This window comes from Gigantopelta aegis, chromosome 8 (assembly GCF_016097555.1).
Source record: "Gigantopelta aegis isolate Gae_Host chromosome 8, Gae_host_genome, whole genome shotgun sequence".
Taxonomy (NCBI): Eukaryota; Metazoa; Mollusca; class Gastropoda; order Neomphalida; family Peltospiridae; genus Gigantopelta; species Gigantopelta aegis.
The window spans coordinates 76,595,428-76,610,845 of NC_054706.1; the positions used below are offsets into that span (position 1 = coordinate 76,595,428).

General features: G+C 36.7%; 1 protein-coding gene across 6 annotated transcripts in view; it reads left to right on the forward strand.

Annotated features, from left to right (window-relative positions):
• LOC121380103 (rab11 family-interacting protein 3-like) overlaps positions 1–15,418 on the forward strand; it is a 104,037-nt gene that overhangs the window by 77,072 nt on the left and 11,547 nt on the right. For 5 of the 6 annotated variants that reach the window (XM_041508861.1, XM_041508859.1, XM_041508862.1 and 2 more), the window contains 4 exons: positions 679–728; positions 1,816–1,897; positions 3,349–3,465; positions 6,517–6,653. In XM_041508861.1, coding sequence (XP_041364795.1) covers positions 679–728; positions 1,816–1,897; positions 3,349–3,465; positions 6,517–6,552 — 285 coding nt within the window. In that variant the 3' untranslated portion in view covers positions 6,553–6,653. Of the gene's footprint in view, positions 1–678; positions 729–1,815; positions 1,898–3,348; positions 3,466–6,516; positions 6,654–8,654; positions 8,688–15,418 lie in introns of those variants that run through there. The other variant, XM_041508860.1, reaches the window with a different exon arrangement.

Consider the following 15,418-nt stretch of genomic DNA (forward strand, 5'->3'; position numbering starts at 1 on the left):
TGCTGACAGTCTTTGAGGTTTGGTGCCTGGCTCCATCACATCAAAGGTCGTGGTATGTGCCATCCTGTCCAGGATGGTGCATATAAAAGATCCCTTGCTGCTAATCGAAAAGAGTAGCCCATGAAGTGCTGACAGCAGGTTTCCTCCCTCAATATCTGTGTGGCCCTTAACTATATGTCTGACACCATATAACCGTAAATAAAATGTGTTGAGTGCATCGTTAAATAAACCATTTCCTTTCTTACTCCATAACTCTCCCTTGAGACTAGTCCAGGGAGAGTAATGTTTAGCCCCCCTTAGCATGTACATTTATATGGTATCAGTAGGATGGTATTATATGGTATACAGTATTTTAAATGGCTCTCTGTAATCTAAGTTAGGTGGAGCAATTAACCACTCCCATCAATTGTTTTCATGGCGAAGTCTGATAAATAATATTAAAATGGTGTTCAGGTAACATCTGTTGGCTTGTTTAGTGTAAGATTTAGTCATGCTTTGTTATCATGTCTCATGCAACACATGTACAAACCGACTGGCTATGATTGTTGGAATAAACACTGACACAAAACATTGAGATTAACTTTCTTATCATTCTTTGTTAAACATTTCAGTTTACCTGATGTTTGTTTCATCATGTTTTTTGTTTACATCGCTGACCAAAATTCTTGTTTATTTCAGGCTGCTCAAATTCGATCTAAGACGGAACACATAGACTATATTACTCAAAGGTATATATTACATATTTCTGAAGTGATTTTTTATGTTTTATGGAGAACATTAAAACTTCATACAGTGATTTATTTCAAACATTGTATATTTTACAACTTAGAATTGATATTTTGTTTTGAAGTGAATTTCCTTATTGTCATAACAACTGTATATATTTTGATATAGTGAAATATGTAACCACCTGTATTACAGGGCCACCTTGTTATTGTTCTAAATCATTTAATGCAGTATAAACTGACCTGTACTGAGCAACCACCTGTTCTAAACTGACCTGTACTGAGCAACCACCTGTCATAAACTGACCTGTACTGAGCAACCACCTGTCATAAACTGACCTGTACTGAGCAACCACCTGTCATAAACTGACCTGTACTGAGCAACTACCTGTCATAAACTGACCTGTACTGAGCAACCACCTGTCATAAACGGTCCCTTTTTGAGACTCCCATTGGTGGTGTTTAACAGTTTTGATTGTATACCATTTTGTGCATGTCTCCGCTGGTGTTAATGTAGGGTGTTCCGACATTGAAAACATTGCAATTCTGTTGTTTGGTCTTAGATTGAAACTAGAACTTATAGCATAGTGACATGGATCGAAATTAGCTGAGAATGGTCGTTGTGGTTACCAAAAGGTTACCACATGTCAAAACAGTCGAGAATGATACTTTATTGTCAACAAATGTTTTGTAAACAATACATAAATATTGATCAGCTGTGTTCTGTTTTAATATAAATAACACACACACAAATATCAGTACAATGACAACAGTGAAGGAATGATAATGGGAACTGTAAACACGGCAAGTGTGTCATAATGTATACCAAGCCTGTAATTTAGTTAAACCTGTCCACGGATTACCAGACATTATGATTATTTCAATACCTGAGTGAGATCAGTTATAGATACATAGTCTCAGAATATTTAATTTTATTGTAATTATTAATAAAAGTATTGGTTACAATCGTCTCGTCTCCTGGCAACCGTTATACTATTAGTTGTATTCCATTTATTAACATTTAGGTTATTTCTATGTAATATACTTGTCCAAGTATAAATCAGTCATGTGTTGTTTTGTTTTTTCACAGATTGCAAAAGTTAGAAGTAGAAAATGAACAACTTAAAGAAGAAGGTCCAAGATTAAGGGAGGAAATTAACAGACTACGTTCTGTGAGTATTACTCAAACCATTGACTATGGAGTTAGGTGGTGGTGTTAGTGGAGGTAGGAGGGTGGTGTTAGGAGAGATCAGTAGGTGGTGTTAGAGGAGGTCGGAGGGTGGTGTTTGGTTAGATAGGAGGGTGGTGTTAGGGGAGATAGTAGGATGGTGTTAGAGGACATAGAAGGGTGGTGTTAGGAGAGATCAGTAGGTGGTGTTAGAGGAGGTCGGAGGGTGGTGTTTGGGGAAATAGGACGATGGTGTTATCAAGAAAAATGTAATGGGAGATAGATTGTTAAAGCTATCAGGAATGGTTGATTGGAAACAGGAAAGTGGTGTCCAGGAAAATAGGAGGTTGATGTTACAACTGTCAGGAATTAGGGAGATGGGGAGGTTGGAGGTTGATGTTACAACTGTCAGGAATTAGGGAGATGGGGTGGTTGGAGGTTGATATTAGAATTGTCAGGAATTAGGGAGATGGGGAGGTTGGAGGTTGATGTTAGAACTGTCAGGAAGTAGGGAGATGGGGAGGCTGGAGGTTGATGTTACAACTGTCAGGCATTAGGGAGATGGGGAGGTTGGAGGTTGATGTTACAACTATCAGGAAGTAGGGAGATGGGGAGGTTGGAGGTTGATGCTAGAACCATCATGAAAGATGGAATGAGACGATAGGATGTGATGTTAGGTTAGAGGTTGATGTTAGAACTGTCAGGAATTAGGGAGATGGGGTGGTTGGAGGTTGATGTTAGAACTGTCAGGAAGTAGGGAGATGGGGAGGTTGATGTTACAACTGTCAGGAATTAGGGAGATGGGGAGGTTGGAGGTTGATGTTACAACTATCAGGAAGTAGGGAGATGGGGAGGTTGGAGGTTGATGCTAGAACTATCATGAAAGATGGAATGAGACGATAGGATGTGATGTTAGAACTATCGGGAAATATGAAAATGGTGATAAGAAGTTTGTGTCAAACCTAAACCTATCGGGAAATATGAAAATGGTGATAAGAAGGTTGTGTCAAACCTAAACCTATCGGGAAATATAAAAATGGTGATAAGAAGGTTGTGTCAAACCTAAACCTATCGGGGAAATATAAAAATGGTGATAAGAAGGTTGTGTCAAACCTAAACCTAACAGGAAATATGAAAATGGTGATAAGAAGGTTGTGTCAAACCTAAACCTATCGGGAAATATGAAAATGGTGGTAAGAAGGTTGTGTCAAACCTAAACCTATCGGGAAATATGAAAATGGTGGTAAGAAGGTTGTGTCAAACCTAAACCTATCAGGACAGGTGAAGCAGGAGATAGGAGTGTAGTGTTAGTTGCAAGGTGGACTTCAAGGGACAAACAATAAAAGAGTGTATGTTGGTGTTTGTTTGAGTTGTATATGTGTTGTCTATGTGTTGTTAATGTGTTGTTTATGAGTTGTTTATGTGTTGTTTATGCATTGTTTATGTGTTTGTCAGGAGAAGCAGCAGCGTGAGGAGTTGTACGACAGTCTCACCGAGGACTACAGGAAGTTAGAGGCCGAGTACCAGCTCCAGCAGTCTGTCTTCAAGAAGGAGAGAGAATCCACTGACAAGGTACAAACAGATTTACTTAGTTACAGTCCATCTTCAAGAAGGAGACTGAGTCCACTGACAAGGTACAAACAGATTTACTTAGTTACAGTCAGTCTTCAAGAAGGAGAGAGTCCACTGACAAGGTACAAACAGATTTACTTAGTTACAGTCCGTCTTCAAGAAGGAGAGAGAGTCCACTGACAAGGTACAAACAGATTTACTTAGTTACAGTCCATCTTCAAGAAGGAGAGAGAGTCCACTGACAAGGTACAAACAGATTTACTTAGTTACAGTCCATCTTCAAGAAAGAAAGAGAGTCCACTGACAAGGTACAAACAGATTTACTTAGTTACAGTCAGTCTTCAAGAAGGAGAGAATCCACTGACATGGTACAAACAGATTTACTTAGTTACAGTCCATCTTCAAGAAGGAGAGAGAGTCCACTGACAAGGTACAAACAAATTTACTTAGTTACAGTCCGTCTTCAAGAAGGAGAGAGAGTCCACTGACAAGGTACAAACAGATTTACTTAGTTACAGTCCATCTTCAAGAAAGAAAGAGAGTCCACTGACAAGGTACAAACAGATTTACTTAGTTACAGTCCGTCTTCAAGAAGGAGAGAGAGTCCACTGACAAGGTACAAACAGATTTACTTAGTTACAGTCCATCTTCAAGAAGGAGAGAGAGTCCACTGACAAGGTACAAACAGATTTACTTAGTTACAGTCCGTCTTCAAGAAGGAGAGAGAGTCCACTGACAAGGTACAAACAGATTTACTTAGTTACAGTCCATCTTCAAGAAAGAAAGAGAGTCCACTGACAAGGTACAAACAGATTTACTTAGTTACAGTCCGTCTTCAAGAAGGAGAGAGAGTCCACTGACAAGGTACAAACAGATTTACTTAGTTACAGTCCATCTTCAAGAAGGAGAGAGAGTCCACTGACAAGGTACAAACAGATTTACTTAGTTACAGTCAGTCTTCAAGAAGGAGACTGAGTCCACTGACAAGGTACAAACAGATTTACTTAGTTACAGTCCATCTTCAAGAAAGAAAGAGTCCACTGACAAGGTACAAACAGATTTACTTAGTTACAGTCCGTCTTCAAGAAGGAGAGAGAGTCCACTGACAAGGTACAAACAGATTTACTTAGTTACAGTCAGTCTTCAAGAAGGAGAGAGAGTCCACTGACAAGGTACAAACAGATTTACTTAGTTACAGTCCATCTTCAAGAAGGAGAGAGAATCCACTGACAAGGTACAAACAGATTTACTTAGTTACAGTCCATCTTCAAGAAGGAGAGAGAGTCCACTGACAAGGTACAAACAGATTTACTTAGTTACAGTCCATCTTCAAGAAAGAAAGAGAGTCCACTGACAAGGTACAAACAGATTTACTTAGTTACAGTCCATCTTCAAGAAGGAGAGAGAATCCACTGACAAGGTATGCTTGCACAGGCCTCGAATTAGACAAATCAGATTTGGCTTAGACTGGTCACGTTTGTGTATGATGGCCAATTAGTAACATGCAAAATAAGGCACAGCCAGTTTGGCCATGTGACTGTTTGATTTTCAGTGTATTGGGGCATTTGACTTGGGCTTTAAATTTGATCCCTGATCACAGCCTGTTCAGACGCAAGTCTGTTAAAATGCATGGTCAGGATGTAGCTCAGTGGTAAAGCGTTTGTCTGCTGCACAGGCAGTCTGGATTGATCTCCGTCGGTGGGCACACTGGGCAATTTCTTGTTCCACTATGACTGCCATGGTATGTGCTATTCTGTCTGTGGTATGGTGCATATAAAAATCCCTTGTTACTAATGGAAAAACATAGCGGGTTTCCTCTCTAAGATAATATGTTAAAATTTTCAAATATTTGACATCCAATACCTGATGATTAATAAATCAATGTGCTCTAGTGGTGTTGTTAAACAAAACAAACTTCTTCTTTTTAAAACTGTTAAGTTGCACTATTTGGGATTTCCCCACTTTTTAAAGTAATACGGCACCTATCATTTGTTTACGTTCCAAGTTTCACAGTTAGAAGTAGTACAGACAGTCAAGCAGCCAAGAAAAGTTGATCCAATTTTTTGTTTAGTTTTACCATCTAAATTAATTTTTCTACATAGGCTTACACACTTTTGATTGTATCATTTCTGTAGATTGTTTTGCACTGAAAAAGATTCTTCAACTAATAATTATAATACAATTACAAACCAGTTTTAGAATATAATAAGAACCTGTGTTAAAAACAGATATACCTGAAGTGAACGTTTGTAGCCGTCTCGTCGGTATTTTATTTTTACTCAGCCAAGCACACAGACATTAGCTTTTTTGTTAATTAAAACAGAAATATAGTGTTTACTTTTCTACCGTGAAAGGAGAGTATACCACCTGTGACACTGTTAATACTCCCAAAATAAAACGTTTGCCGCATAGAGTTTGAAATATTATCACCCTTCATTTCAATGGATTTTAAAAGGGAAACAACTCTTAATTAAAACTGCATATAGGCAACACACAACATGTTTGACATATAGTTCTAGAAGCAGGAATGAACAGTTTTTACACTATAATTATGGGAGTTGGTCTCCCTTTCAACACTGCATAACTTAACACATGATTTAGTTCTAAATTTAGGAGAATATTAATGTTTTAAATGGCATTCTTTTTTTCCCATTAGAAGTAAAACATTTGACATACATACATTCTTGATAGGCTGCTCTAGGGGTAGGATTGATTTCCAGGCAGTGGATCTAAAATGTTGGTCCTTTCAAGTGGATTGAGTTGAAATGTTTTTGTTCTGATCTCTCTATGTAGGAACAGAATTCATTTTGCATTTGGGTGCAGTTTGAACCGTAGGCCTTAAAATGGAACAACTATACATGATTCTGATTATTTTAGAGGTGATCTTACCAAACGAATGCCCCTCACTCTATGGGCACGCTTCCACAACTGAATCATTTTTATAAGCACTGGCCAGTAATGTTTAAATTATTTCTTCACAAAAGATTATTAGTTTTACTATAAGTAAGTCTGCCGAGTGTGGTACTGATGAAGCTCTGTGTTGTGTTTCAGCTGTTGGACGAGTTAGGGCCGAGCTGCATGAACTGAGACGTCTGAAGATCGAGTCGGACAACCACACCCACGGCAGCGTCACCAGCTATGGAACTCACTACAGTGACCTCGAGATGGAGATCCTCCGCTTGAAAGAGGTGAGAAATACACACAGAAGATAATCCGTTATCAGCTCACCTACATACTGACACCAAAACCAGCTTACATCAGCCCCATGCTTATAAAACATATAGGGCCCAATTTACAAAACCTGTTTAGGTCTTACGTGTGTGGATGTCTGGATAGCTCAGAACATATCGTGGTTAGTCAGCAAATTGTGGGTGATTCGGTGCCATAGGTTCGAGTCCCAGCAATGGGATAGGACAATTTGTGAGGCCAGAAAGGTTTTAATCATCCCCTGTGCCAGTGCGTTAATATCTATGCATGTAACAGTCAACCTCGACATACATACAATATATAGATATTCATACATCAATACACACAGTTAAATGCTTAAACACATGCATTTAAAAAAAATAGGCTTTAAAAGTTTGGCCCTTGAAGTCTAGACTCTTAGTGTGTGAGTTTCTGATGTCATGGCAACACCATACAAATTAGAGATTTGAGTCTAGACTCTATAATAGTTTCATAAGCAAAGGCCCTGGATTTGTTTTTAGTCTTGTATAATAAAAGCTTTGCTGCTGTGATAAAGCTGTATAATTGTATGTATAAAACATTTAGTCTATACTAATCCTTAATGTCCAATTTTATAAAGTGTAGCAGTATTTAGTGTTAATGTTATTATATAATGTCTTATAGATCCCTATGCGTCTAATGATGTTTGTGTAGTATTTGAAACTTAACAACAAGAAGACCGATTCAGGGTCATTGGTGTTGGGGTCAAGATGGCCTTTTGAAAAGTGAATTACAGTGAAACCTCTCAACCGGACCCTCTGTAAATCGGAATTCCCTCAAAACCGGATGTTTTTCATGGTCCCTTTTTAAATATCTTTTCAGAAGAGAACCTCTGTAAACTGGATACCTCTTAAAAGTGACTTTTTACTGGGTCCATAGCATGTCCGGTTTAGAAGAGTTTCTCTGTGCTATAACTAGGTTTCCCCCATACTTCATATGCTGGCATCTTCCAATGCCTGTGAGGGTTTACGGTAGTCAAAACATAGCTAGTTGTGTTTGAGAATGAGTGGCTAATAAAATGACAAAATAAAGAGCTCATAAATTTGTTAATTCTCAAATGCTTTTTATTGGGAAGTATTTTCATTAAGTCTACTTATAGTCTGTCCCATCATTCTATTAAAATGTGAGGGGTTTTGTAAATAATTTCAGTTTAGTTTGATGTAAGAAGAAAAGTAAAAGTGTTTTGGGATTAACAAAGAAATACAATTTGTGTGTGCAATTTACAAATCAATCATCTCGGAAATAGATAACTTGTAGTAAATTACCCAGTATGAAAAAAATGCGATCCCTATGGGACGGAATATAGATGTGCATTTGAATGATAATGTATGCCCTGCCTTTCTCATAGTTTCAAGAACAGATCCAGGAGGGTTTCTGGGAAGGGGTATAACTAAAACGTGGGTGCCGTCAATAATAAGTTGATTGTAATAGTTTTGTGGCTTGGTTGTCTGATGCTGGGTGTGGGGAATGGACACAGTAAAGAACCTTCCTCTGGATCCACTACTGAGTGTTGTATGTTTGCTAACTGTGTTGTAGTTATTACTAACCAGAAGATATTTTTAGCTACTTCACACAATTATCACAATTATTATCCACTTTAGACAGCTATGTTAGGCTCAGATTGTCAACTGTCATGACGAGGTTGGCGAACTCGACGGTTGCATTGTAGTTTCCCCAACTCCCGACTTACGACGGGTGTGCTCAAACTAACAAGTAATGGGTTATACGATGAGAATCAGATTATAAGAGTAGCTCAGACTAACAACTGGCCAGTCGTAGAAGTCATGAGAGCAGAAAGTTTGCCAACTTTGTTGTGGCAGTTGGTAGTCTGAGCCCAGGATTACATTATGTAGCACTATATTTTTACACTAAACATTAGTTCAAAAGGCAAAGTCAGTTCTCATTACTGTAAGTTATTGTATCCTGTGACCTTATAGTTATACCTTCTTTTTTACTGCTTAAAGTCATACATGGAGGAATGGAATAACTTGTTTCAGGTGTGTATGTCCTTCATTTGTTCTCCCTCGTTTGTGTTTAGTATCTGTAGCATGTTACAGTCAGTTTAAGTTTTATACCTAGATCATCTTTATGATGTCCATTCTAATCTCCAAAACTTACTAAATCTGTTTGGGTTTTTTTGTTTGTTATTCCGTAGCATGTTACACCAAATAGTTGTAATTTAAAATATACTAAGGTGTCACTAAAAAAATCCCACACCTTTCATTTTCCTGGCTTTGAGTGAAAGAAAGTTCATAACATTTGTTCTTCTTTCATAAATGTGCTAAATCCCATAGCATGTTAATTACAGTGGGTGTAACTTGCCCCTAACTGTGGATGGTGTATATAACATCAATTCTAGTCCACTAAACTCACTAAATGTTTCTGTATTACTGAAATTTAATTTGGGGTTTGTCTGTGATTCTGTTGACCGTTTACACTGTAGCTTTTCAAATATAGGCCTACCCTCAGCATGTTTTGTTTTTTATGTGTAAAACTGCATGCATGTTGTATATAGCTTTTGAGACATTTTGGTCACTTGATCTTACAACTCCATTGAACATGTTCGACAACTTGATATACATGTTAATAATAGTTCTCTGCAGAAGTAACAGAGTGACAAGATGGGAACATTAATCATGAAATAACAAATATAGGGGTCAGTAAAGTTAATATTAAGGTTACTGTTCCAGACATAAGGCTACTATTTAAAGTAAATATTGGTTGTTTTTGTTATATTGTTGTTTTGGGGGTGTTGTTTTTTGTTGTGTTTTGTTTTGTTTTGTTGAGGGGGGTTGGGTCGGTGGGTTTTTTTGCGTGGGTGTTAAGATTGGGGTGGGGGTGTTTTGGGGCGGGATTAATACGAAATAAATATACATTTGACAAAAAGGTATATTGGGTATTGTTGCTGTATATATATATATATATATTTTAATTACAATTATTCTTAAAACTTGCCTTGCTGATATAGATAATAGTGTTTTCTGTGACAGTAAAAACCTTGTCCTTGCATGTTTGTTAAAGCTCTGCCTTTTGAAACTGTTTAATGTAGAAATGTTGAGCTTGATTGCACAAATGTAATGTCAAGCCATAAAAGCACTATACGACGATGTTTAGTAGAAAGTTAGAACAGTATCTGTGTGGCTGCATTCTGCTTTTTAATACATCTCTTTTCACCACTAAATGGCTAAATGTTTTCACATGACGTCATTAGTTTCACAACTCAATGTGTTTCCAGACTGAAAGAAAATAGTTTTTCGCACTTTTGAATTACTTTTCTATATAAACATTTCTGAAAGCAATAAAAAGAAACACAAAATGGTGGGGGAAAAAATTGCCTAATGCACAGTCGTTCAAAGATCAATACCCAGTGCCCAGTGATGGTTCCATTAGATTATGTCTCGATCCAGCCAATGGTCCATAATTTGTGTAACAAAGGCCATGAGTATGTACTATCCTGTCTGTGGGATGCTGCATATAAAAGATCCGTAGCTGTTAATCAAATGAGTGGCCCTTTGCATGGCAGTAGAGGGTTTCCTCCCTCATTATCTGTGTGGTCCTTAACCATATAACCGTAATTAAAATGTGTTGAGTCTGTCATTAAATAAATAAAACATTCCTTCCTTCCTTCTAATCATAGTTTGGAGGTACATACATTTTTTATTTTGTCTAAATATAATTCTGATTTACTGCAAACACCAGCATGACCAGAAACATAGTGGATTTTTCAAAATCAATCATTTAAGTAAAACAACATCATCAGCTGTCTAAGAACTTGAGTTTTAAAGTGACTACAGTCTGCAAAATTATCAATACTGGTAATCTCTAATTATTAGACAGCCCTTTTAGAATTATAATATTCATGCTGTGCAGCTGTTGAAACAGTCATATCTGGAAACTGGTTATATTTTAACCTTTCTGTGTCTGGAATGGCGTCATGGACCGAGCCTGTTCATGATGTGAAACTAATACTGGTGTGCAGCACACCACCATGTCCACAAAGTAACAAAATTGATGTGCTGGCATGCACCATCACACAATGTAAGGATCAACTATTTCCGTTAGTTGTAGTCCAGTATAAACATCAGTAGCTACTTTCCGAATTGGAGTATTATTTTCGTCCTCTAATATAGTAAAATATTGGTAGCTGTTTATCCTGCAGATCTTCATATAGTGTAGTAAAATTTAATAGCTACTTGCCCTTTTGAAGCCTTGTTTTTCATCCAGTAGTCTAGTATAATATCAGTAACTGTTTGTCTTGTAGACCCTCATATAGTGTAGTAAAATATCGGTAGCTGTTTGTCCTGTAGACCCTCATATAGTGTAATAAAATATCGGTAGCTGTTTGTCTTGTAGACCCTCATATAGTGTAGTAAATTATCGGTAGCTGTTTGTCCTGTAGACCCTCATATAGTGTAGTAAAATATCGGTAGCTGTTTGTCCATGTAGAGCCTCATTATTACTTTGTTTTGTTCTGACACTGACGTCAGCTATCTAGTTTGTAATCTGATCGCTTTGTTTAATGACTTCCTAATTCTTGCACAACCAGTTCAAGCTTCCATACACATTACATGATGAAAGCTATCATTGACTTTGTTTGGGTTCCATTAACTCTGGACTTTCATCTTTAATTTGATTCAACTTGTCATAAATTATACTTGCTAATCTGAAACCTTTTTATCATGCATTTCCATCATTCTACCCTCAAATCCATGTAAAAATGCAGTCATTCATTTGCAAACCTATGTAGCTGTTTGGTAGTAATGCTTAATATGAATAAATGTTGGTATCCAGATTCGGGTATTTTCATTTTAATTCAGGCAAAAGCCCTCTACAAAAATATGCTTATGCAATTTCTGTTTTCAAGCACAATTTTTCTTCTCCATAACACTTACACACATTTCTTTGAAAAAATTATAAACAGAACATTTGATATAATTAGATTACGTTTTACATTATTTGTTATTCATGTAATTGTAAAATAAACAACATATCCGAGCCTTAAAAAGTTATTATTGGAATATTTGTGGCTGTGTTTCTTTAGTTCTTATCAACAAATATCTCCTGGAACAGTAAATTTTGACTATAATTATTGGTATTCCTGCTAGTTTTATCTTCTATATTAAGTGCACCCCTAAAAAAAAGTTAAAGTTTGTTTGGTTGAATGACACATTGATTTATTAATCATCGGCAATTGGATGTCAAACATTTGGTAATTTTAGTAGAGAGGAAACCCACTACATTTTTCTATTAGTGGTAATGGATCTTTTATATGTCCCATCCCACAGACAGGATGGTACATACCATAACCTTTGGTATACCAGTCGTGAAACGAGAAATAGAGCAATGGGCCCACCAACTTGGATCAATCCCAAACCGACCGCGCATCAAGCGAGCACTTTACCACTGGGCTACATTCCACCCCTCAATGCATGAAATGCAAATGTTTATCATGGAACTTGTCTAAAGGAATTTTGAGTGACAGTAAATAGCTGGATGGTGGTATGCACTGCATAAACTTGTTTAGGATTCTTGCATTCTTCAAGTATTTTATTTGTATAATGTATGTGATTATCAACCCAGTTTGCTTCAATGATGGGAGAACACAAAAGTGTATAATTAATTTAAGTCAACCTGTTGGTTATGTATTTATTAATTTATATTTTTATAACAAAAACCCCCAAACAACTAATGCTTATCCCTGAAAAATAATTGATTTTATACTAATCAAGACATGTTCTGAGTTAGCTCTGTGATTATAAGACATTTTTCTACTACTGTGACAGAAGGCTGATATTTTAATGAGGTTTATGCTCGCTATAATAATGGCTGATATTTTAACGAGGTTTATGCTAGTTATACTCATAGCTGATATTTTAACGAGGTTTATGCTGGTATAACAAGTGGTTGTTATTAAAATGGGAGTAGTGTTGATTGCTCTAACCTCAGTAATTAAGAGAGCACACATCCTGTATTTAAGTTTTCATGGGACGGCCAGCATGCAAGATAAACACGCATTATAATTGCTAATGTCAATGTCATACGGGTGTGGTCTTCTGTTGTCCATCCAGCACCTTTGTACTAACATTCTTGGCTTTTCAGTGTTAATGTATTATACATTTTGATGAATAACCGTAATATAAATATATATAAATTTATTAATGACAAATCTACTGTCAAAGGGTATAAGCAAATGTGGATATTTTTGTTTTTAAATATATAGTTGCTATTTAATATTCATTTTTGTTACTAATTGAATAGGAACAAGTGATAAATATTCCAGGCATTTTTGGGAGATTTATTTAGTATAAAGTAGGCAGCTAATATTCCAATCTTTTTGGAACATAGTTAACAATTTAAACTTTATTTATAAACAAAAATATTCAAAATAACTTTATAAAAATATTATCTTTAAAAATGTTTACAATAAATTAATGAATGAATGATGCCATTTTTTAAATATATGATATGGTACATTTCAATGTGTAGTTTTGTCCCACTTGGACAGGTCACATTTTATTAATAATCCTAAAACCAAATGTCAAGAATATTTGCAGTTCAGTGTTCTCTAGTATTATCCTGTGTATACTGTGTGTATGTGATACTACAGCTAGAGAGCACTCTATATAACAGATTGTCTATTTTCAACAACTATACAGTCAGGGGAGGGGACGGGATTTAGTTCAGTGTTCTCTAGTATTATCCTGTGTATACTGTGTGTATGTGATAACACAGCTAGAGAGTACTCTATATAACAGATTGTCTATTTTCAACAACTATACAGTCGGGGGAGGGAACGGGATTTAGTTCAGTGTTCTCTAGTATTATCCTGTGTATACTGTGATGTGATAACACAGCTAGAGAGCACTCTATATAACAGATTGTCTATTTTCAACAACTATACAGTCGGGGGAGGGGACGGGATTTAGTTCAATGTTCTCTAGTATTATCCTGTGTATACTGTGTGTATGTGATAACACAGCTAGAGAGCACTCTATATAACAGATTGTCTATTTTCAACAACTATACAGTCGGGGGAGGGGACGGGATTTAGTTCAGTGTTCTCTAGTATTATCCTGTGTATACTGTGTGTATGTGATAACACAGCTAGAGAGCACTCTATATAACAGATTGTCTATTTTCAACAACTATACAGTCGGGGGAGGGGACGGGATTTAGTTCAGTGTTCTCTAGTATTATCCTGTGTATACTGTGTGTATGTGATAACACAGCTAGAGAGCACTCTATATAACAGATTGTCTATTTTCAACAACTATACAGTCGGGGGAGGGGACGGGATTTAGTTCAGTGTTCTCTAGTATTATCCTGTGTATACTGTGTGTATGTGATAACACAGCTAGAGAGCACTCTCTATAACAGATTGTCTATTTTCAACAACTATACAGTCGGGGGAGGGGACGGGATTTAGTTCAGTGTTCTCTAGTATTATCCTGTGTATACTGTGTTGTGTGTATGTGATAACACAGCTAGAGAGCACTCTATATAACAGATTGTCTATTTTCAACAACTATACAGTCGGGGGAGGGGACGGGATTTAGTTCAGTGTTCTCTAGTATTATCCTGTGTATACTGTGTGTATGTGATAACACAGCTAGAGAGCACTCTATATAACAGATTGTCTATTTTCAACAACTATACAGTCGGGGGAGGGGACGGGATTTAGTTCAGTCAATTGAGTGCTCACCTGAGGTGCTTGCATCATAGGATCGAACCACCTTGGTAGATCCATTCAACTGATTTGGGTTTTTCTCATTCCAACCAATGCACCACAACTGATCAACGACTGTGGTATGTACTTTCCTATCTGTGAGAAAGTGCATATAAAAGATATCTTGTTACTAATGGAAAAATATAGAGGGTTTCCTTTGATGACTATGAGTCAAAATTACCAAATGTTTGACAACCAGTAGCCAATGATTAATAAATTGATGTGTTCTAGTAGTGTCGTTAAACAAAACAAACTTTAACTAAAACAGTCGCTATATCTAAAATACACATTTTTCTAGTTTGATGACATGGACTTTTAGTGTGATCATTTATGATTGGACTCATCACAGTAAACCTGTATGTTATTTATTAGTATGAGCACTACTAGAAAAAAAATATAATAACATCCCTATTACAAACTGGCTTTTATGTTTTGGATAGGGGTGTCAGGTGTGTGCTGTAGCATTTGTACTACAGCAGATTAATGTATAAGTTTAATGCCATGAGTTTAATTCAGGCAAAAACTAGTCTGCATATCAAACCAAATAAAAGTTTGGAATGTTTGTGGATTTGAAACAGTACTTGGTGAGCACATGGTCATCTGAAATTGAAACTGACAGTTTGTAGTAATAAGTCCACATAGTCCTATTCTTGCATAACAACTGAACAGGGTAGGAAGACACTTGAGCTGCGTCCTTTGTAGTTTTGGTGTGTGAAGTGTTCTTGTAAAACTTTTAGAGTGTAGACTCAAATCTTTAATGACATCACATGCATGCAATTTGTATGTCGTTGCCATGACGATACAGTGTCAGACTCTGTTAGTCTCGAGTCTTAGACTCCAAGGGCCGAATTTACAAAGCCTGTTTAAGTCTTACACGTGTGTAACTACATACATTTACTATGCTTAAACACCTGCCTTTAAAAAAAACAGGCTTCGTAAATTCATAAATTTTGTTAGCACCAGGCCTGGTGTTTTTCCAAAATGTTGTTTTTGCTTTCAATA